The 22,579-nt window shown below is 59.3% G+C and overlaps 1 protein-coding gene and 2 long non-coding RNA genes across 4 annotated transcripts; all 3 read left to right on the plus strand.

The window, feature by feature from the left end:
• The first annotated feature begins 432 nt into the window (after positions 1-432).
• LOC135972920 (uncharacterized) lies at positions 433-1,700 on the plus strand. Its single transcript, XR_010589542.1, has 3 exons — positions 433-662; positions 1,172-1,264; positions 1,454-1,700. It is a non-coding gene; the product is annotated as an uncharacterized LOC135972920 (long non-coding RNA).
• A 9,149-nt stretch (positions 1,701-10,849) lies between these two features.
• LOC135972921 (uncharacterized) lies at positions 10,850-13,703 on the plus strand. The gene is made up of 5 exons (XR_010589543.1): positions 10,850-11,510; positions 11,898-12,007; positions 12,351-12,473; positions 12,758-12,837; positions 13,262-13,703. It is a non-coding gene; the product is annotated as an uncharacterized LOC135972921 (long non-coding RNA).
• Positions 13,704-14,914: 1,211 nt separating this feature from the next.
• LOC135972609 (protein MROH8-like) lies at positions 14,915-22,579 on the plus strand. Of its 2 annotated transcripts, XR_010589094.1 has the most exons (6): positions 15,381-15,656; positions 16,579-18,669; positions 19,159-19,330; positions 19,484-19,935; positions 21,480-21,623; positions 22,182-22,579. XR_010589094.1 is itself a non-coding variant. In XM_065551193.1 (4 exons), exons 1-4 carry the CDS (start codon positions 14,930-14,932, stop codon positions 16,936-16,938), a joined length of 723 nt encoding a protein of 240 aa, XP_065407265.1. In that variant the 5' UTR covers positions 14,915-14,929; the 3' UTR covers positions 16,939-17,747. The 2 variants fall into 2 exon arrangements, 1 of the variants encoding a protein (XP_065407265.1); XM_065551193.1 differs by lacking the exons at positions 19,159-19,330; positions 19,484-19,935; positions 21,480-21,623; positions 22,182-22,579 and adding exons at positions 14,915-15,044; positions 15,263-15,357 and having other exon boundaries at positions 15,504-15,656; positions 16,579-17,747.

Raw genomic sequence — 22,579 nt, forward strand, 5'->3', positions numbered from 1 at the left:
TTGTCCACTGACTGCCCCCCAGGACTCCACCCCCTCCCTAAGCCTCCCTGCCTCTTGTCCCCTGACTGCCCCCTCCTGAGACCTTCCCCACATCCTAACTGGCCCCCTAGGACCCTACCCCCTACCTGTCCCCTGACTGCCCCAAACCTTATCCACACCCCCACCCCCTGACAGCCCCCCTCAGAACTCCTGACCCATCTAAACCCCTCTGCTCCCTGTCCCCTGACTGCCCCCTCCTGGAACCCCTGCTCCTAACTGCCCTCCAGAACCCCACCCCCTACCTAACCCTCCCTGTTCCTTATCCCCTAACTGCCCCTTCCTAAGACCCCCCTCCCAACTGCCCCCCAGGACCCTACTTCCTACCTGTACCCTGACTGCCCAAAACCTTATCCACCCCCCCCAGAAAGCCCCCCCCGAACTCCCGACCCCCCTCCCCGCTCCTTGTCCCCTGACTGCCCCCTCCTGGGACCCCTGCTCCTAACTTACTTTTTTTTAGTATAAGTGCTCAGTAGGGGGCGCTGGGCTGCAGGGAGCGGGAAGGGGCTCAGCGGAGGGAAAGGGGCTGAGCTGTCCCTGATCCCAGTTCTCCCGGGCGTTATTCCCTGCAGGGCGTCTCCCGATATTGGAAGACCCAACGCTACGACTTCTCCTCACCCATGAAGGTACCAGGTCACCTCTCCCTCCGCCTCTCTCTTTCCAGCCTGGATTTGGGGGGGGGGGGGGCTGGTTCCATGAAGGTACCAGGTCACCTCTCCCTCCGCCTCTCTCTTTCCAGCCTGGATTTGGGGGGGGGGGGGCTGGTTCTATTGACCCGAACCCCAGGTCCTTCTAACATTGGCCAATCACACTAGCCCAGAAGGGGGCACCACAACAGCTCCACCAAATGTCCTGATCGAGGACTCCTAGCACCCAAGAGATAAGGGGACCTGCAGGAAGCCCTGCCAGAGAACCAACCTCCACTGGGGTGGCAGCAAGGTGCTCATGGCTGTGGGGTCGAGGTGCTGCCCTCTGGCTCTATTGAAATGTGGGGGGTTGGGGACCAGTTCGGAGTTGATATCGAGGAGCAGGTCCTGTATGAATGTGGGGAAGGTGGTGACTGTGGGGGGGCTCCCAGTTCAGAGATGGGCCCATCCCATCCGCACCCCCAACCCCGTTCCCTCTCCCCACACAGATGGCTGAGGCGTTTGCAGTGATGAGACAGGAGTTAAACAGGAGAGCAGTAGAAGCCACCAGGAGGGAATATGACCCATTTGTGCAGGAGCTGGTGAGTGCAGAGGGGCTGCGGATTGGGAGTGAGGGGCACCAGCATACCTGGGGGGAGGCAAGGCTGAGGTAGCAGGGGGCTGTGGATCGGGAGTGAGGGGGCTGCGGGTGTGTGAGGAGGCGGCGCCCCCTGTGGCTGGGTAACGCTAGTGCTCGTCCCTCATGGCCGATCACTTCCCCATCCCGGCAGGACCGTGACCACCAGAGCACGAGCAGCTGCCTGAGGGTGAAGCCCCTGGAGATGCAGCGACGCCTGGAGCGGAAACGCCAGGAGCTGCTGGAGCGCTGCCGGGGGGGGAGCTGCGGGGCGAGGACCCCCAGAAACAGGCGGCCCTGGAGGAGCTGAAGAAGGAGCTGGACAAGCAGATGGCGGAGTTCCTGCCGCGATATGAACAGCGCTTTAAAGTGAAGAAGGCCGAGTGGTTGGGCCTGTACATTGGGCGGAGGGGGGGAGGGTTCTGGCAGTGGTGGGTGCGGGTATCGGAGTAGGCATCAGGGCGGGTGCAGCTCTAGTGGGGCTGGAGGAAGCAGTGGCCATTGGGATTGGGGCTGGGGTCTTTGACCTGATTGGGGGGGTTGGGCACTGGCTGCGGGCCTGGTTTGGACAGAAGATGGCCCAGAACAAGACAGGCACCAACACCCCAGGTCAGGGGAATGAGCGGGAGAGGAGGGCAGGATGTTCAGATCAGGAGCCCCTGCTGCGGGGGACACACAGTGGGAAGGAACCATCACACCTCACTCTGGTAAAGGGTCTGTCCCAGCCCTCAGCACTGGGAACCTCTGTATGTAAGGGGATAGATAGGTAGATAGATAGATTTATGGGGCGTGTGGGGATAGATAAATAGATAGATTAGATAGATGAGGGGGTGGATGGGGGTAGATAGATAGATGAGAAGGTTGTGTGGGGATAGATAGATAGATAGAGGGGGTGTGTGGGGATAGATAGAGGGGGTGTGTGGGGATAGATAGAGGGGGTGGATGGGGATAGATAGATAGATAGATAGATTAGATAGAGGTGGTGTATTGGGAAGAATGGGGAGAAGGTGAGTGTCCAAAAGGACACATAGGTTGATTGATTTACAGCGGGGTCACCGAGATCAGAATCCAGCCCTGACCCCATCGACGTCAGTCAATAAATAACCCGGTCCTGGCTCCTGCGCCCCGAGCTACCCTCTGCATCACTCAGTGACAAATTTAATTGGTTTTCATTTTCAACAAGTAGGAGAAAAATTGATTTTCATATTTTGTGTTTGTTTTAAAGATTTTCTCCTCCCCTGATACAGTCCGTATGTGTAGAGGGGACAATTTTGGGTGATTCCCCTCATTTCCCCACTGATTTGAAAACAATACAAAGGGGTTAGGGAGGTCTGAAAGCCCAAATCCCAGTCCGACAGTTTTCAGTTCATTCTCACCCCAGGTCCACCCGCCATTGGCCAATTGCACTAGGGGGCCAGGAGGGGGCACCACAAAGGGAGCACCAGTGGGGCACCAATGGGGGGGTGACAGCAGCAAGCAGGGTCCTGGAGGAATTAGGAGATGGTGGTGAGTGGGGGAAGGGGGGCTCCCAGTTCAGAGGGGATCCCATCCCCACCCCTACCCTTTTCCCTCTCCCACCACAGATGGCGGAGATGGCAGAGATGAGATAGAAGGCAAACAGAGGAGCAGTAGAAGCTGCCAGGAGGGAATATGGACTATTTGTGAAGCAGCTGGTGAGTGCAGAGGGGCTGCCGGTCGGGAGTGAGGGGCACCCACTGGTCCGCGCACCTGCCAATCAGCAAACGGCTCCGGCCCATTGGCTGCCCCTTCAGGAGGTGGGACGGGGGAAGCAAGGGATTCTGGGACTTGTAGTTTTATGTACCCAGTGGAGGAGAAGGGGGAGCTATGGCGCTTATGGGGAGGAGTCTAGTGCTTGGACCAGAGCCCTGGGGTAGCAGGGGCTCCGGGGGCTATTTAAAGTGCCGGGGCTCCAGCTACCTCTGCTGCCTCGGTCCTCTAAATAGCCGTGAGAGCCCCGCAGCTTCCCCAGGGCTCCGGCAGCTATTTAAAGGGCCAGGGTGGTAGAACTAGGGGGGCCCCTGCCCTACCTGCAGCCAGCCCCTGCTGCACCCCCTGCCCTGCCTCCAGCCCCGCACCCCCTGCCTCCACCAGCCCGTCTCCAGCCAGCCCCTGCCTGCAGCCAGCCCCGCACTCCCTGCCTGCAGCCAGCCCCTGCTGCACCCCCTGCCCGCACCAGCCCTGCACCCCCTGTCTGCAGCCAGCCCCTGTCTCCAGCAAGCCCCGCACCCCCTACCTGCAGCCACGCCCTGCTGCACCCCCTGCCCTGCCTCCAGCCCTGCACCACCTACCCCAGCCAGTCCCTGCCTGCAGCCAGCCCCGCACCCCCTGCCTGCAGCCAGCCCCTGCTGCACCCCTGCCCTGCCTCCAGCCCCACACCCCCTACCCCCACCAGCCCATCTCCAGCCAGCCCCTGCCTGCAGCCAGCCCCTGCTGCACCCCCTGCCCTGCCTCCAGTGCCGCACCCCCTGCCCTGCCCGCAGCCAGCCTCACACCCCTTGCCCTGCCTCCAGGCAGACCCTACCTCCAGTCAGCCCCTGCCCTGCCTCCAGCTAGCAATGTATGTAATATACAATTTTTATTTTATTTATATAGTTATGGAAAGTAAATAATACATGGAAGAAATAAAAGGGTGTTTTTTACGTGTGTTTTTTTTTAGTCATCCCTGTCGGGGCCCCGCCTAAAATGTTCAAATTGGGCCCGCACTTCCTAAAGCCAGCCCTGCATACAGTAATGGCAAAGTTCTTGGTTCAGGCTTGTAGCAGTGATAGAATAAACTGCAGGTTCAAATCAACTCTCTGGAGTACATCCACAGCTGGGATGGGTCATTTAGTCCTTTGTATAGAGCTTCCTTTTATAGCAAAGTCCCTCCAGAAGTATGAAGCAGGACTGAAGACAAGATGGAGACGAGGCATCAAGCTTTTATAGTCTCTTGCCGTGTGCTCTTTGCTTTCTTTGTCCCAAGGACACTCTATCCAGCATGTGGCATAGAAAAACCTTAGAGTTCTGTCCATAGGCAGGTCCCTGCATGCCTTGCTGAGTCACAAGGTGTATCTACCTTCTCTCAATGGATCAATTGTATAGCTCATGGTCCTCAGTGGGCCATCAAGCAGGCTAGGCAGAACTAACACCAACTTGTCTGGGGTGTTCCCCGGAAGCATAGCACAAGTTTGAAATACAAACAGTATAAAGCCAATATTCATAACGTCAACTACAAAACTGATAGACATATACAAATAGCATAATTATAATCAGCCAATCAGAACCTCTCCATAGACCCCTTCCACGACAACCTTTATACAATATTGGCTGCAAATATATAACAGTGGTCACAACGGTGATCTATACAGTTACAGATTATGTCAATAGCATCACAGGAGGTGACACGGCATCAGTGAGACTGATATTGGAATACTGCATCCAGTTTTGGTGTCCTCCTTTGAAAAAGATGTTGTGAAATTGGAGCTGGGGCAGCAAAGAGCCACCAAATGTTCTGAGGGCTGGAGAAAAATGCCTTCTAGTGAGCGATTGAAAGAGCTCAACCTCTTTAGCTTATCAAAAGAAGATTGAAAGGTGACTTCATTGAAGTGTTGAAGTGCCTTAGTGGAGAGAAAAGATTGGGTATTAAAGGGCTCTTTAATTGAGCAGAGAAAGGCAAAACAAGACCCAGTGGCTGGAAGGTGAAAAGAGACAAATTCATATTACAAATAAAGCACAGATATTCAACAGCGAGAATGATTCACCACAGGAACAAGCTACCAAGGAAAGTGGTGGATTCGCCCTCTCTTGCTGTCATTTAATGAAGACTAGATGCCTTTCTGGAATGTGTTTGCCCCCAAAGTAGCTATGGTGTCATACAGAGGCCTGTGACATGCAGGGGGTCAGATTAGATGCTCTAATGGTCTCTTCTGGCCATCAAGTCTACTAATTTCTGAAAAACTGAGTGTAGCATTGGGAGCAGCGTCTGAGGTTTTACTGTCTAGTCGGCTTGCTTCCTAGAATGAACACGCCTGTGGGGTGATCCACAGGGAGTAGCTCAAAGCTCCCAAGTGCCTGGCCAGGGGCAGGACATTAGCACAGCAAGGGAGGGGCGTGGCAGTGACATCACAAAGGCCTTTTGCAGGACCTCAGACTATTGGTCAAAGGTGGTGACCTCACAGAGAGATGCTGACATCAGCCAGGCAGGACAGAGGCGAGTGGCCAGGGAAACCTCAGAGACCCCTGTGGCTTTGCTTCAGCAAGTCTCTGTCTCGAGGTCTCTCTTTGAGGACTGAGAGAACATTCGGGTTCACGTACGTGAGCGGCAGGAGGAACCTCTTTCGAGTTTTCTCCTTCCCTTTTCGTGATTGTACTAGAAAGCAGACATCCCTGTGTAGAAGGTAAGAGCCTCCTTGAGGTTTGAAACCTGTTCAGTCTGATCCATCGGGTGAGAGTGAATTCTAGGCATGGAAAACACGAGCTTGAGGAGGCAGAATTTTATTCCACACCTGGGATTTTGTCCCTTAGAATCACTGGGGACATTGGGGTTTGTCCTTTTTGTTTCACCTTTTCCTCCATCCCTCCCTCCTTTCTCTTCTTCTCTTGCTTCTTTTGTCCTTTCCCCTGTTCCCCTCCCAACACCAGGGTGTGTGTGTTTGTGTGTCGTGGGGAAGTGCTCTGCAGCTCCCATGGTGGGAGGTCCACCCAAAAATGTGGGGCTGAAATAGTGCCCCGGCAGTGATCCCCACCAGTAGCGTAGCTGGGGGAGGGGGTGCAGGGGAAGCAGCCACTTCCCCTCAGCACATTTTCCAAAAGTGGCGCCTTAGTCAGGGGTTACCATGGCGCCAGCGGGTGGGGCTCACGCTCCGCTCTGAAGCTTGGCCTGCCTGGCCGGCGCTGACCTCCTGCACGCAAAGGGGGGGCAGCACGGCCGGAGGAGCCAAGGGGGGGGGCCGTGGGGGCAGAACGGCACGCCCGGAGGAGCCATGAGGGGGGGCCGCGAGGGCGGAACGGCACAGCCGGAGGAGCCATCCTTTGGGCTCTCTGGTGAGAACCCTCAGCCTCCCGTCCTCAGCCTCTACCCTGACTGGCTGAGCAGGAGATTATTGACAGGGAGGAGACTCAGGTCCTTGTTCTCTTTTAAGACCAAGTAAATAAGTCATAAGCAGTTCTATGTTTGATGAATTTTGCTGCTTCTCTGCATTAATTGTCTCTGAGCAGCTCATGATTCTTTCTAACTTTGCAGTTCTCCTAAAATACTTGCTGAATAATTACTGTGCACTGTTGTTGGTCTGGAACTCATCTGAGAGCACTTTATTCAGGAAATTCAAGATCCGATAGTTAGTTTGAAAATCAGGGCTCTTCGGTCCTATTCCCAACTCTGCCACCGACTGGCTGTGTGACCTAAGACAAGTCAATTCTCCTTTCTCAACCTTAGCTTCTCCGTCTTTCAAGTAGGGATAATAATGATCCGCTCCTACTTACCTCACGGTGGGTGGAGGATGGAGATCCATTGGAGAGGAGTGCATAATATGAGGTGTCCTATCACATTTACTCAGATCAGATTGTGACATAATAGAATAGCTGAAATAGTTTATTTTATTTGTATTTTTTTATTTTGAAATTGATAAGAGCAGCAACTACTTAGCTCAGACTGGAGCATCTTATCTAATTCTCGAGATCTAAGTGTCTCCTCTTGGTGTGCGAGGAGACAATTTAACACACTGTGACAAACAGGAGATGCTTTTGTTTTGCAACAAAATCTTTTTGCAAAGAACTTTCATCCCACTTGTTATGAGTTCAAGAAACAAACTGGTTTAGTCTGAATGGGATTTTCTGACAGAAACGGTTTCAATGAAATTTCCCCACCATCTAGATTCCTGGGCTCTATCCCTGCCCAGGGGTGAAAGGAACTTAAAGGATTTACCATTCCGCCGGAGTCCTGAGCGGGGCTGTGGCCTCAACCAGAAGAGGCGGGGCCTTTCAAGATTTAAAGGCCCAGGGCTCCAGCTATGGCTGGGAGCCCCAGGGCCTTTAAATCACCCCAGAGCTACCAGCTGCAGGGGCAGCTGGGAGCCCCAGGGCTCAGGGGCGAATTAAAGGGTCCAGGGCTCCAGCCACCGCGGAGCTCTGGGCCCTTTAAATCACCGCGGGAGACCGGTGGCTGGAGCCCTGGGCCCTTTAAATCACCACCGCGGAAGACGGTCCAGTCCGGCATGGCATACTGGCTCTTGCCGCTATACTGTACCGGACCGGACTAGCTTACGTTCCCCTCTGCCGTTCTTCTGCGGGGTTTGTTGTCCATTAGAACAGAAGTCAGGACTGGTGGCTTCTCTTTCTGGCTCTGCCACCGCCTTGCTGTCTAGGCGTGGTGCTCGGCAGGGGCTGGGGCCGGGGGCACGGGGCCGGGGCGGGCGCGGTGCTGGGCTGGCGGTGCGGGCACTTGGCCGGGGACCAGCGCGGTGCTCGGCCGGAGGCCGGGGCTGGGGGCGCGGCCAATTGGCCGGGGGCCGGCACGGTGATCGGCTGGGGCCCGGGGCCGGTGCGGTGCTGGGCCGGGGGCCGGGGCCGGCGCGGTGCTCAGCCGGGGGCCGGCGCAGTGCTGGGCCGGGGGCCGGTGTGGTGCTCAGCCGGGGGCCGGGGCCAGCGCAGTGCTGGGCGGGGGCCAGCGCGGTGTTCGGCTCGGGGCCGGCGCGGTGCTGGGCCGGGGGCTGGTGTGGTGCTCGGCCGAGGGCGGGCGCACGTGGCCGGGGGCCGGCACCCCAGGGCCCGAGCTGGGCGGGAGACGCCGGGGACAGAGCCTCTTGGCCTGGGCCGGCCGGCCGCCGGAGGGACCCGCTCGGCCAGGGGGGCTGGACTGAGCCGCGCTGCACCCCGCTCCAGCCTACCTGCTGCCTCCCTGTTTCAGGCTTCCCGCGAACATTTGATTCGCGGGAAGCAGGGAAGGGGGGGGCAGGGGGCGGAGCTTCAGGGGAGGGGGCAGAGTTGGGGCGGGGCTGGGGACGGGGAAGGGGCAGAGTTGGGGCGGGGCCCCATGGAGTGTCCTCCTTTTTAAAAATTAAAATATGGTAACCCTACTAGTGAGCATGGACTTGTCAAGAACAAATCATTCCAAACCAATCCTAGCTCCTTCTTTGGCAGGGTTATAGGCCTAGTGGAGGTGGGTAAACAATAGATGTGATCTCTCTTGGTGTCACTAAGGCTTTTGACACAGTCCCATGGGACATTCTAACAAGCGAACGAGGGAAATGTGGTCTAGATGTAATCAGTGAAATGTGACTGAAGAGCTGGTTGAAAGCTCAGACTCCAAGAGCCCTTCTCCATGTCTGGCTGTCCAACGGAGAGGGTGTACCTACTGGGTCCGGCAGGGATCAGTCCAGGGGCCGGTAGTATTCAATATTTTCCTTCAGGATTTGGAAAATGGAGTGGAGAGCATGCTTCTACAATTTGCAAATGACACCAAGCACTTTGGAGGACAGGATTGGAATTCAAAACACCCTTAACAAATTGGAGACTTGGTCTTCTTGAGCCAGACTCCATGGCTGGGCCCCTCTCTCTAGACTGGGCTGAAGTGAAACCCCAGAGCCAAACACTCCTCCTCCTGGGCAGTGCGCTCCTACCTTCAATGGGCAGATGCTGCTTAGCGCTGTCAGAGCAGCTTTTGCTGGGGGCTTCTCCCAGCACTTTCCAATAGTGGGAAAGTATGAAATCCCCGTTTGACTGCTGGGGACAGAGCCAGAGAGTGGGGAGCAATTTGCTCAAAGTCCCACAGGAAAAGGAAAACACCCAGCAGTGGAACCAACAGGAAACCCAGCAATGGAACTCAGGAGTCCTGGCTCCCAGTCCCCTGGTCCAGTCACTCCAGCGGAGCACACTCCCTCTCAAAGGCAGAGGGAGTGGACATGGGGGCCTGGTTGAAATTGCCAGCTGTGGGAGGGAGTGTGCAGCAGTGGTTAGCGAAGGGGCCTGGAAAGAAGGCCTGCTGGGTTCCATCCATTCTTCTGACACTTGGTGTGACCCTGTGCCAGTAGCTTCCCCTCCCAGGCCTGGTTCTCATCAGTGGGGTTGGGGTCGCAGTCCCAACAGCCCAGGGGGGTCGGGAGGCTCCAGGAAGGTGTGTAAAGTGCTGGGATGTCGGGATCCCGGTGGCGCTGTCACCCCTGCACGAGGGCGGTGTTCTGCACCCCCTGCTGCTGGCCGAGTTTCTCTGTCCCTTGGCAATAAGACAGACTCTTGTTTTCACAGCCAGCCAATCGCCCCGTGCCATCACCCTGCCTGCTTCCTGGGCAGGGGAACTCCTCAGCCCACCACCACCCTCTCCAGCCTGCTTGGAGAGTGAGGAGAGTGAGGAGAAGGGCAAGGGACGACCCTGAACATCCTCCATCCATCGCTCCGTCACCAGAGCATGTAAGTGGCATTAGGGTTCCTCGGTGGCGTCCCCTGTCTGTCTGGGGAGAGGCAGAAAGAGGGGGAGAGAATCTCTCCCAAAGGAGATTGGATTTGCAAACAGCCCCCAGGAACCCCTCGCTCTCAGACCGGGAAGGGGCTTCCCCAGAGCCGTCTCCAGTGTGTTTGGCAAGGACCCAGCAATGGGGCTCCCAGCCCTTCCCTTGTGGGAGACTGTTCCCCAGGCTGAGAGTCTGTGAGCTGCGCCAGCCCCAGTGAGCTGCTGAGCATGGAAATCAATGGGAACCGAGGGGGCCCTGGCCTTGCTATGCCTAGAGACTTTGAAGTGGGGAATGGTTTCCCAGGAGAAATCCGGACTCCTGGGTTCAGGGCCGGCTTTAGCAAGTGTGGGGCCCGATTCCTGGGGCGGCACTTCGGATTGCCAGCTGGGGGAGGTGGCCCCGCGGGGCTGCCGCACTCCGGATGGCGCTCTGGCCAGGAATGCAGGGCCACGGGGCTTGCCACAGTCCGGCCGACGGTCCGGCCGGGGTCGTGGAGCTGCAGGGCTGCTGCGGTCCGGCTGGGGCTGCAGGGCCGCGGGGCTGGCCGGAGCTGCAGCCAGGGTCGCAGGGCCATGGGGCAGCCACGCTCTGGCCAAAGCTCCAACCGGGGTCGCGGAACTGCCGTGGTCCGGCCGGAGCTCTAGCCAGGAGAGCGGGACTGCAGGGCTGGCCGCGCTCCGCCGGAGCTCCAGCTGGGGTCACGGGGTCACAGGGCTGCCGCGCTCCGGCCTGGGTCGCGGGGCCACGGGGCTGCCACGCTCCAGCCGGCGCTCTGGCCAGGGGAGTGGGGCCCCCGAAGACGACTGCCACCGAAGTGAGTGCGCGGGGCCCTCTTAGGCGTGGGGCCCGATTCTGGGGAATCAGGCGAATCGGCCTAAAGCCGGCCCTGCCTGGGTTCTGTTCCTTCTCTAGCCTGGGCGGGAGGTGTGGGGGTGTGAGTGTGATCTGGGGTCGCAGGAGGGAGCTGCTTCTCCAAAGTGACCAGTGTCTTTGTGACTGACCCCAGTGTTCGAAAAGGACGAGACTCCCCGGTTCTAGCAGCCCCAGGGATGACGAGGGGGAGCATTGAGGGGGAGTAGATCATGCAATGAACTCCTGCCAGTGTGTGTAGCTTGCCCTCCCTGCACCCCTGTGGGGGGAGGAGGAGCTGCTCTGGTTGGGGCAGGGATGGGGAGGGACCAAACAGGCTGGTTAGTGAGAGGCTGCCTTGACCCCAGACTCACGCCTGCTCCCCGCTGGGTTCCAGGATAGCCAGGCTCCTGAGGATGTTCAGGAAGAAGGCTCTGCAGGTGGCCCCAGAGCCTGAGGGAAGCAGCCACCATCTTCCCCAGGAGCGAAGCGGCCCCTCCGTCCCCGCTGGAGGGGAAGAAGCTCCCGGCCGCGCCAGGAGGTGGAAGTGCCCAGCCTTCTGGCGGAGGAAACCCACTCCCGGCACAGGCGCTGAGGTGGGAGCATCACCTCCCAGGCCAAAATGGAGCTGGGCCAGGCTGCGGCTGGGCAGGCAGGACCCAGCCCAGGGGCGGAACCGGGCAGGGTGGCTCTGGGGCTTGTTGGTGTGTGGGCAGCAGCGGCCCCAGGAGCCCAGCCCCAACTTCCAACAGGGGGCATCGCCCTGCTCGGTCAGTGAGGACCTTCCAGCCTCCCCAGGGCAGGAGCTGGAGGATCCCTCTGCCAGCCCCAGCAGCTCGGGCCGCTCCCCATCCGACAGCAGCAGTGCCTGCGACTCGGAGAGCAGCCTGGCCGACGGACGCTTCTGCTTTGTTCTAGGTGAGGAGCCAGGCTGGGCTCGGGGAGGGGTGAGGAGGGGGCTGTGAACACCCTGGGCCCAGGCCCTCGAGCAGTGTTATGGGGGCAGGTCTCCAGCCCAGGTGTCTGGCCTGAGCCATGTGAACCCCACGGACACTAGATGCTGCCACTTTGGTCCTTGGTGCTCCATTGGGTGGGGGTGGGGTGAGGCACCTCCCAGGGAGTCCAGGACAGTGGGGAGGGTCTCTTTGCTATGGGCTCCTGATGCCATCACTGAGAGGGGGGAGTGTGGGGCCCAATCTGCCCTATGTCCCGGAGGTGGGAAGGGGACACATTGTCCCACCATGCCCCTGTCCTTCCCCCGAGTGGCAGCAGGAGTCACCTTGTCCCCTTCTCTCCCTGGTGCAGCGTCCGCCAGGGACTCCGAGGACGACGAGGAGAAAGAAGAACGGGTAGACTTGGTAACAGAGGAGGCTGCTCTCATGAACATCTGAGAGCTGCTCTATGCCCGAGAAAAGGTACAAACGTTCCCCAGCTGTGCTGAAACTGAGATTGTCCTGCTCCTTCAAAGCATCCTGACCCCCTGCAGAAGGTCTTGGCCCTAATGGGGACCTTTCTCCTTCATGATCTGGGACCCCCAAGATGGGGGTGTTTGTCACACACCAGCCGGGGTCTCCTCCCCCAACAGGCACTGTCCCAGTTCCTGACCCTGATTATGGAGGAGTCGTGGGTGATTTGAACAATAGGCAGGTCCCCACTATCCCCCATTCAGGCCTAAGTCCTGCAGCTGGTGTGGCTGGGGCAAGGAGGACCCTGACTAACTGGCTCTCTCTCCCCTAACCCCACTCCTGGTGGGCGCAGGACGAGGCGCAGAAGCTCGTGTTCCTGCACTCCATCTACCCCGCGTGCCTCGCTGCCCAGCAGAGAGGGGACTACACATTGGAGCCACACTGCTCGAAGGCGGCTGTGGCGGAGAGGATTGTGGTGAGTGAGACACGGAGCCCGGCAGCTGGAGGGTGGACAGAGATATGGGAGGGGCAGGGGTCTCCCCGGGCCGATGGTTGGGGGATAGCTGGTGCTGGAGGGCAGCTGAGGGCAGGGATTGCTGGGGCTGAAGATTGGGGAGAGGAGACAGGAGAACTAGTGGGCAGGAATCGGAGGAGCGGGAGGCAGCTGGGGGGATCCTGCTGGCTGTGTAATCTCCTCCTTGGGGAGTGTCAGTGAGGCCCAAATCTCACACGCTCCTTTGTCTCCTTTGCGTCTCACAGGAGCTCATTGAGGAGCATCCTCCTCACTCTCCACCTGGCGCCGTCCTGGCCAACTCCCTCATTGCTGTGGCCAACCTCAGGTACCGAGACCCTCCCGTCCGGTTCCCCTAACCCGGGTGCTGCTCAGGCCCGTGGCTGGGAGTCACTGCCCCTCCCACTCCCAGGTCACCTCCCAAGGGTGGCTCCTCTGGCAGAGGTGGGGGGAAGGGTCACTCCCTCTCCTGGCTGCTCTGTTCTTTTCACTCCAGTCACATTGCAATGGCTTTGGGGAGAGGCTGACTCCCAGGATCAGATACAGGAGGGGCAGCAGGGTCCAGGGAACAGGCACCATTCCTGCCCTGCCACTGTCAGTCTGGGAAACCTTGGCCTTATCATTCCCTGGCTCAGTGCCTCAGTTTCCATTCTCGCCAGCCTCTGCCTATTTCCCTGCAGTTTCATGTCCGTGTTGGTGCCAGTCCCACCCCCGCACTGCGCAGTCTAATACCGACTCCTCTCTCTTGCCAGCACCATGACACCTGCCCTGGAGCCGGAGCTGGAGACCCACCTCCTCCGAGCCACCCTGCACGCAGTCTTCACCCTGGGCACGCAGACGGACACCAACCAAGTCCGGGTAGATCAGCCAGCTGTTATCCTGAATCCTTGCTAATTGCCTGTAGTGGGATGTGAATGAGAGAGGCCAGGATATGTGTTTGGGGGGTCTCACCAGTGCTTCCCAGAGACCCCTCTTCCCATCCTGTGGCAGGTGTAGCCCCAGTTTCCCTAACTCTGACCCATGGCTCTCCCTTGCTTTGCAGGATCTGCATAGGGTCATACCAGACCTTCTGGACGCCATGCTGGGGAACCTGCTGGCAAAGACCCCAGACACGGACAAGCTCCACTACATCTTGGAGGTGAGCCCGATGAGGGGGTGGGGCAATTTGACCTTAACTCTTAGATCCATTTTCCAGTCTGTCCTCCTAGCTGGGCCCCCAGTGGCCATCCTTGGTCAGGGCAGTCAGTGCAATGCAGGGTCAGGCCTTTCCTCCTTGAAGGACAAAGGAAGGAGCTGGGACTTCACCCAGAGCTCTGCCTGCTTGTGTTGAGCGCTAACCAGAGGGCCCCCGTCTGGCTTGTGGAGTGAGAGTCTGAACCCCTCCTGGGAGATCCAGAAGATGGTCCTCAGAGAAGAGCCACAACCTCATTCCTAGAGAAACAGGAGGGCCCCAGAGAATCAGCCCTTGTCTCTGACGGGCCCCGAGATTCCTGCGGGGATTGTGCTCACACTCAGTCCCTTCACCCAGCCAAGGACTTGAGAACCAGGGAGGTGGGAGGGGTCTGTCTCCTTCCTGGGGAGCTGTTCAGGAATCAGCAGTTCAGGGAGGATGGGACCAGCCCCGACACCGAGCATTGTCCCAATCTAGAGAGACAATGACAAGTTGTGACCTGCAGGATACAAGCATCGTCCTGGGGGCAAGAGTCCCTTCTAAAGCTCTGCAGTCAATGAATCAGATATTCCACCCCCACCGCATGCAATGTCTCAGCCCCCTTGGGATGGGGAGGCCATTAGCACTACACATGCACTCCCTCATCAATCCTGAGCTGCCTCCTTTCCCCACAGCACATTAACTACTGGACCGTGTCCAGGGTGCCACGAGAGAGAGCCAGGGCCATCAGGAGCAGCGCGGCCCTGCTCACGTCCGTCATCTCCCTCCCTGACTTTGATGTAAGTGGCCTCTGAGCCCAGCTTCCTGACTCCAGGCGTAGGGGGGCTGGCTCCAATGGGCTGGAGGACCTGCTGCTGCAGGGGCTGTGGGTTAGGAGTGTTCCTCTTGGGGAGGCAGAGGCAGAGCAGAGAATGAGCCTGGCTTGAGTCAAGTTCTTCTTGTCCTGGTTAAGTGGCGACTCTCGCTTGTAAGGGGAGCAGGCTCCAGGTTCTTGCCTTCTTGTCATCCTGGAGCAGCTGGGGAAGCAAATCCTCCTGGAGGGCTCTGTCCACATCCCTGTTCTCCGGGCTCCCTTGGGGGCAGAGATAACTAAGGATCCAGCTCTAGCTCCTATCCTCTAGCATCTCCTGCAGAGGGGCTGAGGGGAAGGAGAGCCCTAGCCCAGGCGGGGACTGGGAGCTGACAGGAAAATGCTGATGGAGTCCCCTCTCCCTCTCCCTTCCATTAGAACTCAGCCGAATTCCCCAGGATGGGTCACCACGTGGCCCAGCTGGCTCTGTTCGTCGGTGACCCAGACGAGGACATCAGCCGGCAGGCCAGGGAGGGGGTTTACCGGCTCTACCAGCTGCTGCTGCGCCAGAGGGGTAAGGAACCCGGCTAGACGAGTGAGACTGGGACCCCAGCCAATTTCTCTCCAAGTGACCCCGGCTGGTGGATCAGTCTCTCTCTATCTCTTTCTGTGTTCTCCACCACCCCCGCAGTTCTGTTGGGCTCTGCCCACTGTGCAGCCACCAATGGGATTGGAAGGACACAAGCCCTGCAACCAGAATGACCAATGTCTATGTGTCTCTCTCTTTCCCAGACCTGAACATCCATGAGGTCGAAGACCTTTGGTGCTGGGACTGGCACCAGGACAGCAGGCTCCTCGGCTATAAGAACACCGCCAGGGTCGGGGAGGTAAGGACACTCTGCCAGGGCATGGCACAGCTCTGCAGGGCAGGTGGCTGCCTCCTAGAGCCATGCGACGGAGTTGCCGTTCTAGGCTAGGATTTGGAGCCTGGTTCGGGGCAATCTGCTGAAGCCTCACATCTGGTTGGTTTCAGGTTTTTGCCAAATTTTTCTCAGAGGGGCAGAGAAGATTCTTCCTGCAGACAGCAGTGCTGGCCATGCACGACCCCCTGCTGCGTGTCAGCCAGGCTGGGCTGCTCCTCACTTACTCCCTCCTGGGGCAAACCGAGCAGCTGATGGGGAGCAAGGTGAGCAGCTGCATTAGACTCAGGAGATTGGGGCGGGGCCCAGGCCTCATTCCCATCCTCTGGCCATTTGCCAGCCTGGCAGCAAGGCGACCGGTGGGGAATGAGAGTGAGAGCAGGTGCTCCTGGGAAGGGAGATGAATTCACCTCCATGAGCAGGAGGGAGCCAGCTTGTCCCCGCAGCAGCTCCAGCCCAGCTCGTTAGCAAGGCTAATGAATGACAAGCATTGCCTCAGGACGGACTTCTGTTCTTGGGAAGGTCAGGAGAGTCCTCTACGTGCCCTCTGCAAGCCTCTCCTGTCACCCGCGCCACCACCCAGAGTTGTTCCCGTCACTGGTAGCCTGGGAGGCCAAGGACTGAGGGGTGATGGCGACTGACCGGGTAGTTCTGAGGCACATGGGTGGGGGAAGCTCATCCTGCTGCCGGCAGGGCTGGACTCGCTCTAGAGAGAACGGGAGGATTCAGTCAGCAGGGGCTGCTGATCTGCCCCATTCACCAGGGCTGCCATCCTGCGGCTTCAGCCTCAGTGGCTGGGATGACTTGGGGAAAGGTCTCAAGCTCCCCACATCCCACTTCACTGCTGCCAGAATCCCTCCGCCCCCCGCCCCGCTAGAGCCCCCTCCCTGCCCAACCTGGGTGGGGGTGGAGGAGAGGGGTCAGAGAACTTGAGCTGTGGATTGGAGGTGGAACAGCTGTCAGGGGCACTGGGTGGGAGGTGGCAGGAGCTCCCCCTACAAGGAGGTTGTTGGCACTGGAGGTCCCTTGAAAGGAAAACAAGACTCCATTCTGGGGGTCAGGAGGGGGACTTCATCCCTCAGAGGTGCGCAGGTGCTGGGTGGAATTGCTGCTGGTCCCAGGTGCCCTTAATTCCCCCTGATTCCACGGGGGCATCTGAGTCTCTGACAGGTCCTCGTTCCCTTGCAGCAGGAGGTCGTCACGGCCAACATAATGAACCAACTTCACATCATCCAGCACTTGCGCCAAGTGCCGGAGGCGCTGCAGGAATTCTGCCTCCAAGGCCACCAGCAACTCCTGCTCCCTCTAAACAGAGAGTATAGTGAGACAGAGTGGCCTCCCTTGGAGCAGGAGAGCGAGGGCCCCTCTACACGCCCCTTGGATGGCAGAGCCTATATCGCCCCACTCCCCTCGCCTGTTGGCTGGCCACCGGGGCGTCTGGTAGACTCTGTTGCAACTGAGCGGCCTCCCTCCGAGCAGGAGAGCGAGGGCCCCCCTACACACCCCTTGGAGGGCGGAGCCTATATCGCCCCGTCCCCCTCGCCATAAGGACCGGGGCGTGGGGCCGGAAATATAAAAGGCCGGCCCTGCACCACAGTTAGGGGACAGCCTGCAACAGAGGAGGACACTTGGCCTGTTCTCCAGAGGCCCCTAACCCTAACCCCAGACATGGACGAGGACTGGCCCGGAGTACCCGCTGCGGTTTACCCCAAGGAGCCGGAAGAGGCCTGGAGGCCGCAGGTACCAAACCCCGGGGAGGCAGGAAGTAGCCCAGGGGCAGCCCGGGACCTGCTGGCTGCAGAGCCCGGCGCGGCTCAGTCGGCGTGTTGCGGATGGATCCCCGCCGACGCAGGGGCAAACAATCCTGCCCCTGCCAGCACCTTGGGCTGGGACGCGGGGGAGGAGGGTGGGACCGCGTCCCCCTGCCATCCCACCCCGGGTGGCTGACCCCCTACATGGTGCGAGGAGGCTCTAGCCCAGGCCAGGAACTGTTTGTTGGCTGGCCGCCGGGGCCCTGCCCAGACTAGAGCCAGCCCTGTCAAGTCTGTCTGTTTGTTGGCTGCCAGGGTTCCACCCAGGCCAGGGCCCGCCCTTGAAGTCTGGTTGTTTGTGGGGTGCTTGGGCCCCGCCCAGGCCTGAGCCACCCCCATACAGTGTGTTGAGGGGCTGACCACTTGAGCGACCTCAGCTCAGCAGCGCCGGCTCTACCATTTTTGCTGCCCCAAGCAAAAAAAAAAAATACAACGCTCGGACTGCCAAAGCGAGCAAAAAGAAAACCAAAAAAAAACTCCATCCACTTGGACTGCTGCCACCCAAACTGCCGAAGCAGAAAAAAACCCAACAACAACGCTCGGATTGCCGCCGCCCGAACTGCTGAAGTGCAAAAAACAAAAAAGTCGCCCGGACTGTGCTGCCCCAAGAATGGACGGAATGCCGCCCCAGGCATGTGCTTCCTCCGCTGGTGCCTGGAGCCGGCCCTGCAGCCCAGGCCACAGCCTGGTAGCGACAGCTGATCACATGCGGCTGCTCCACCCCCATGCAAGAGGGTGCTAGAGTAGGCCAGAGCGGCTGCAGAGGCTGGTAGCCAATCAGAGAAGGGCCAGCTGAGAGCCAATCAGGGCTGAGATTAGAGCCAGCCAATCAGGGCTAAGATAGGCCCTATATAAAGGCTGCCCAGGCAAGCAGTAGGCAGTGTGTCCCAGACCTTCATGGGAGAAGGTCTGTCTTCAGAGCAGGAGACCAGTATCTCTGAAAGAGCAGTGCTGGGCAGGCTCAAGGGAGCATACTACAGCTCTGGCCCAAGACCTGCCAGACTGCGGGCCCTGATAGAAAGGGGCTAGAGGGCCTGGAAGGGAAGTGGCCTAGGGACAGTTGGACAAGGGGAGATCAGGGAGGCTGCCACTAGAGGATCCCTGGGTTGGGACCCAGAGTAGTTGGTGGGCCTGGGTCCCCCCGTTCCCTCTTGTACTGCACCTGGCCATGCAGTGGCTGAGTCAAACTGCAACCGGGCCTTGAGACAAGGGGCTAGACTTTGGGGGTTGTGGTTGGCCATCGAGGCAGGTGCAAGGACTGTTGTTAACCCTTGCCCCCTGGAATGGAGTGAGGATGGACTAGTGGGCACTGCTGGAGGGGCAGTAGGCTGAAGGACACTGTCAAGCAGTGAGCAACGTGGCTCCAGATGCCAACAGAGGACAAGAGATGGATGGGATGCTGCGAGCAGAGGGCGTTCTCCATCGACTGAGCTAATTCCCAGAGCGACCAGCGGGAGGCACCATGCTGGTGAGTCCCAACCCCGTCAAAATCTCCCAGCCCTATTGTGGGCCCACTGCTACCCTGCAGACTGTGGTCCGGACCAGACTGGGCCAGCTGGAGTGGCCTCCCTCTGAGTGGGAGAGCGAGAAGGGGAGTTAGTGGAAGGGGAAATGGAGCCCCCTGGCACTCACAGAAACTCTCTCCCCTCTCTGTGGAGCAGGGTTCTTCCCTCTGCCCCTCAAATTCCTTCATATGGGGCAGGACCTCTTTCCCTTGCACCCACTCCCCTCCCCTTTTTCCTTTGTCTACCCCACCCCTCATTCCCGCTGCGCCCAGGCAGAGCTCTCCCTGCCCCATATGGTGCAGAAAAGCCTTTGTGTCAGGGCCACAGCCCCACTGGAGCTCGGAAAGCTCCACTTTTGAGGAGGTGGGGGTGGGACAGAGGCTCAGGGCTAGTTTCATCTCCTGCCCTTTATTCTCCCCTTGGCCCTTCTATGGGGTCTCTGGGTGTGACAGGAATAGGAGCCTCCTTCCAGCTGTCTTCCAGGCCTTGGGATCTGGCACAGCCTCCCAGACGGGCGCTTCCTGTAGCTGAGCCACATCAGGGAGCAGTGGGGACAGGTCACCTTGTCCCAACAATGCCGGCTCTCAAAGAGGCTTAGAAGGAAGACCCCAGTCCCTCATGGAGGTAAGAGCCATTTACTCCTTGGGGCGTGTGGGTCTCTTGGGGGAGAAATGGCATCCCCGATGCATAGCCTGGCTGGGAGCTTTCCCTGTCCCTGGATCCCAGCCCTGGTACAGAGCCCTATTTCTCATCATGATATCCTCATTTTATTCTCAGAGGCTGTGTCCAGGATCCTGGAGACTGTTTCCTGCTGCAGGAGGTTTGAGCGGGGAGAGATCACTCACTGTCACGACCCAGGGGTCTCCGACCCAGGTCTGCAGGGTTCATGGGAGCAGCCACACTCCAACCCTCCACCTCGAAGCCTGCTGAAAATTGCTTACCTCGGACCCATGAAGTTCAGCCCCAGTTTGAGGCTCCACTCCTGAGGTCGTATTGGAGGCGTCCCAGGAAAGCTCACTGGCCCCCTGGCCCTGCGTAAGACAGCAGCAGGAACACGAAGCTGACTGAACACCAGGCCTGCTCCCTGTTCTGGACCGTGTGCTGCCTGGTTCTGCTGCCGCTCCCCTGGCTTGATTTCCTGGCATCTGAGTTGTGGTGGTGATCGCACGTTTGTCTTTTGCTGCTGCTCTTCCAGTATCCTGACCCGGCTGACTCTCCACTCCTGTCATGTGAGTGTGGACTCTGGCTCTGACCAGTAGGTCTGGCTGCCCTTGACCCAGCCGTGATGTTCATTTTCGTACAATTTCTTCAATGCCCCTTTCTGCTCTCCAGCAAGATACACCAGTCCCTTGGCTCCCAAAGTCCTAGTTGCTGCTCTTCAAGGTCTATGGGTAGGGTGACCAGACCACAGGGATGAAATATCGGGACGCGGGGGGGGGGGGCGGAGCAAAAAAAAATGGCGGCGGAGCCAAAAAAAAAAAGCAGTTTCGCAGGGGCGGGGGGGGCATTAGCAGGCCCCAGCCGCGCCGGGCGCACGTGCTGCCCACCCCAGGGCAAAAGCTGGCCCCGATGCAGAAGGGGCTAGGGATAAAGAGGGCGGGGGGGGGGACAAGAAACAAAGTCCGGGGCTGGCCACGGCGCGGGCGTGCAAGGGGCCAGGGCTGGCACAGCCGAGCCACAGCAGCGGCCGGTCACCTGTGGGGCTCCAGGCTGGGCAACGGGCAGGAGCCAGGGCTTTTCCCAGCCCTGCAGAGCCTCCTGCCCCCCAGCCTGCCGTGGGCACATGCAGCGCGTCCCGCCGCCGGCAGGGAGCCCCACGCCTCTCCCGCTCGGCTGCGCTCCAGCGGCTCCTTCCAGGCGGGGCGAGCCGCTGGAGCGCAGCCAAGCAAGAGAGGCGCGGGGCTCCCTGTCAGCAGCGGGGAAGTTTATGGGGACCCCGGCTGGCCCCTCGCCCCTGTCCGCCGGCCTCCCTGCCTGGGACAAGTCTCGCCCCCGCAGCCTCTCTTCGCCGCGTGTCTCCGGCGGCCCACGCTGCCCACCCGGGCCAGAGCCAGCCCCGGCTGCTGCCTCCACAGCAGCGGCCGGTCTCCTGAGGGGCTCCCCGGGGCTCCAGGCTGGGCAACGGGCAGGAGCCAGGGCTTTTCCCAGCCCTGCAGAGCCTCCCGCTCCCCAGCCCGCCGTGGGCACATGCGGCGCGTCCCGCCGCCGGCATGGGAGCCCCGCGCCTCTCCCGCTCGGCTGCGCTCCAGCGGCTCCTTCCCGGCGGGGCCGCGGCAACTTTCCCTTCCCCTCCCAGGCTCCTGGTAGTTGCCCGACCCTCCTCCTAACCTCCTCCCTCCATTGAGAGATCCAATGGGGGAAGGAGGGGGCGGAGTCGGGGTTGGGGGGGCGTGAGCGCCGGAGCAGAGGGTAAATTTCCTTCTTTGTCCCGCGTCCCGACCGAACATCGGTCGGGACGCGGGACAAAGAAGGAAATATCGGGACTGTCCCGATAAAATCGGGACGTCTGGTCACCCTATCTATGGGGTAGTGTTTGTATTGCCCCCAGCCCCACCCCAGCTGCTTTTCCTATGGGGATCTCCCTAAAGCAGAGGAGAAATCTGCTCTTCTCTTAGGATCAGTCCCACCCTGGCCTCAGCTTGGCTACTTTGTTTACCTGGGGTCAGGCACCACTTTTGAAGCCCTTAGCATGGGGGTGGAGGTGGGAGCAGAGGCTGAAGCTCTAGCAGTTTGCACCAAAGAACACCCCCCTGTCTTTCTATGGTCCGGCTAGGGCTCCCCATGCATCCTGGAGCTGAACACCAGATGGGAGCTGATGGCTTATCCTTGGTGGGCCATGTTCTTGTGTGTGATGAGAGGGCCAGGAGCAGATGCACCATGCCTGGCCAGGACCGGGCTAAACAGCCTGTAATGCTAGGTGAGTCAAACCATGGCCACAATACAGACCCCCTGGGCATCCATGGGGAATGAATCTGGGCCCTTCACTACCAAGAGCACAACTCGTTCCAACTAGAGTCATGACGCTGGTGACCCCTGCCAGCCCCTCTGAGGTGGGTCAGTATTATCCCTGTTCGCTGGGGCATAGGGATAGAAAGCAACTGGCTGCAAGGTCACACACGACGTCCCTGACAGAGGCAGGAAGGAAGCGTGGGACTGATACCAGTCCAGCTCCAACCACTAGACTCCACCCATTTCCAAAGTCAGAGAACCCAGGAGCCCTGACTCTGACACTAGGCCTTAAATGACAAGACCAACCTCCCTTCCACTCAGGAAGCCATAGAAGGGACCATCTGCTGAGCTCCCCTTGGCAATGTCGCTGTCAGAGACCCCTTGGCAATGTCGCTGTCAGGTGCCAAGTGCCTGAGCAGGGAACTACTTGAGAGCCTCCTAGAGACTCGCAGGTGTTTGACTGTGACCCTCAGGGAGCGGTGGCAAGAGACTCTCCGGCTCTAACAAAGGGTTTCTGTTCTCCTAGACAGTCAGCCCGTGAGGCCAGTTTGCAGAATGTGGAAGAGCCCTTTGGCGAGGCGTTGGAGGATTCACCATGAAGGTGGCAGCAGCGGCAGTGCCTGGGTCCCCATGGGCCAAGCCTCTACTCCTGCCAATCCAGGCTAATCTCCTGCTGCTCTCAGTGGGGCTTGGCTTTAGCTGCTGGGCCTTTGAGCCTAGCCCAGGGGTCTCAAACTCAAATGACCACGAGGGCTGCATGAGGACTAGTTCATTGGCCCGAGGGCCGCATCACTGACACCCCCCCTCGCTGCCCCCAGCCCTGCCCCCCAGAGGGGGCAGAAGGAGTGTGGCAGGGGCTCAGGGTGGGAGTTGAGGTGCAGGGGGCTCAGGGCAGGGAGTTGGAGGGGTGAGGCAGGGAGTGCA

Source organism: Chrysemys picta, chromosome 7, assembly GCF_011386835.1.
Source record: "Chrysemys picta bellii isolate R12L10 chromosome 7, ASM1138683v2, whole genome shotgun sequence".
Classification (NCBI taxonomy): Eukaryota; Metazoa; Chordata; order Testudines; family Emydidae; genus Chrysemys; species Chrysemys picta.

Excerpts from the sequence above, each read along its gene's own strand:
- LOC135972609 (XM_065551193.1), top strand. The coding sequence starts at position 14,930 with ATGGGTCACCACGTGGCCCAGCTGGCTCTGTTCGTCGGTGACCCAGAC. Across the intron at positions 15,045-15,262 it reads GCTGCTGCTGCGCCAGAGGG|ACCTGAACATCCATGAGGTC; the intron begins GTAAGGAACCCG and ends TCTCTTTCCCAG. Across the intron at positions 15,657-16,578 it reads AGCAGCTGATGGGGAGCAAG|CAGGAGGTCGTCACGGCCAA; the intron begins GTGAGCAGCTGC and ends GTTCCCTTGCAG.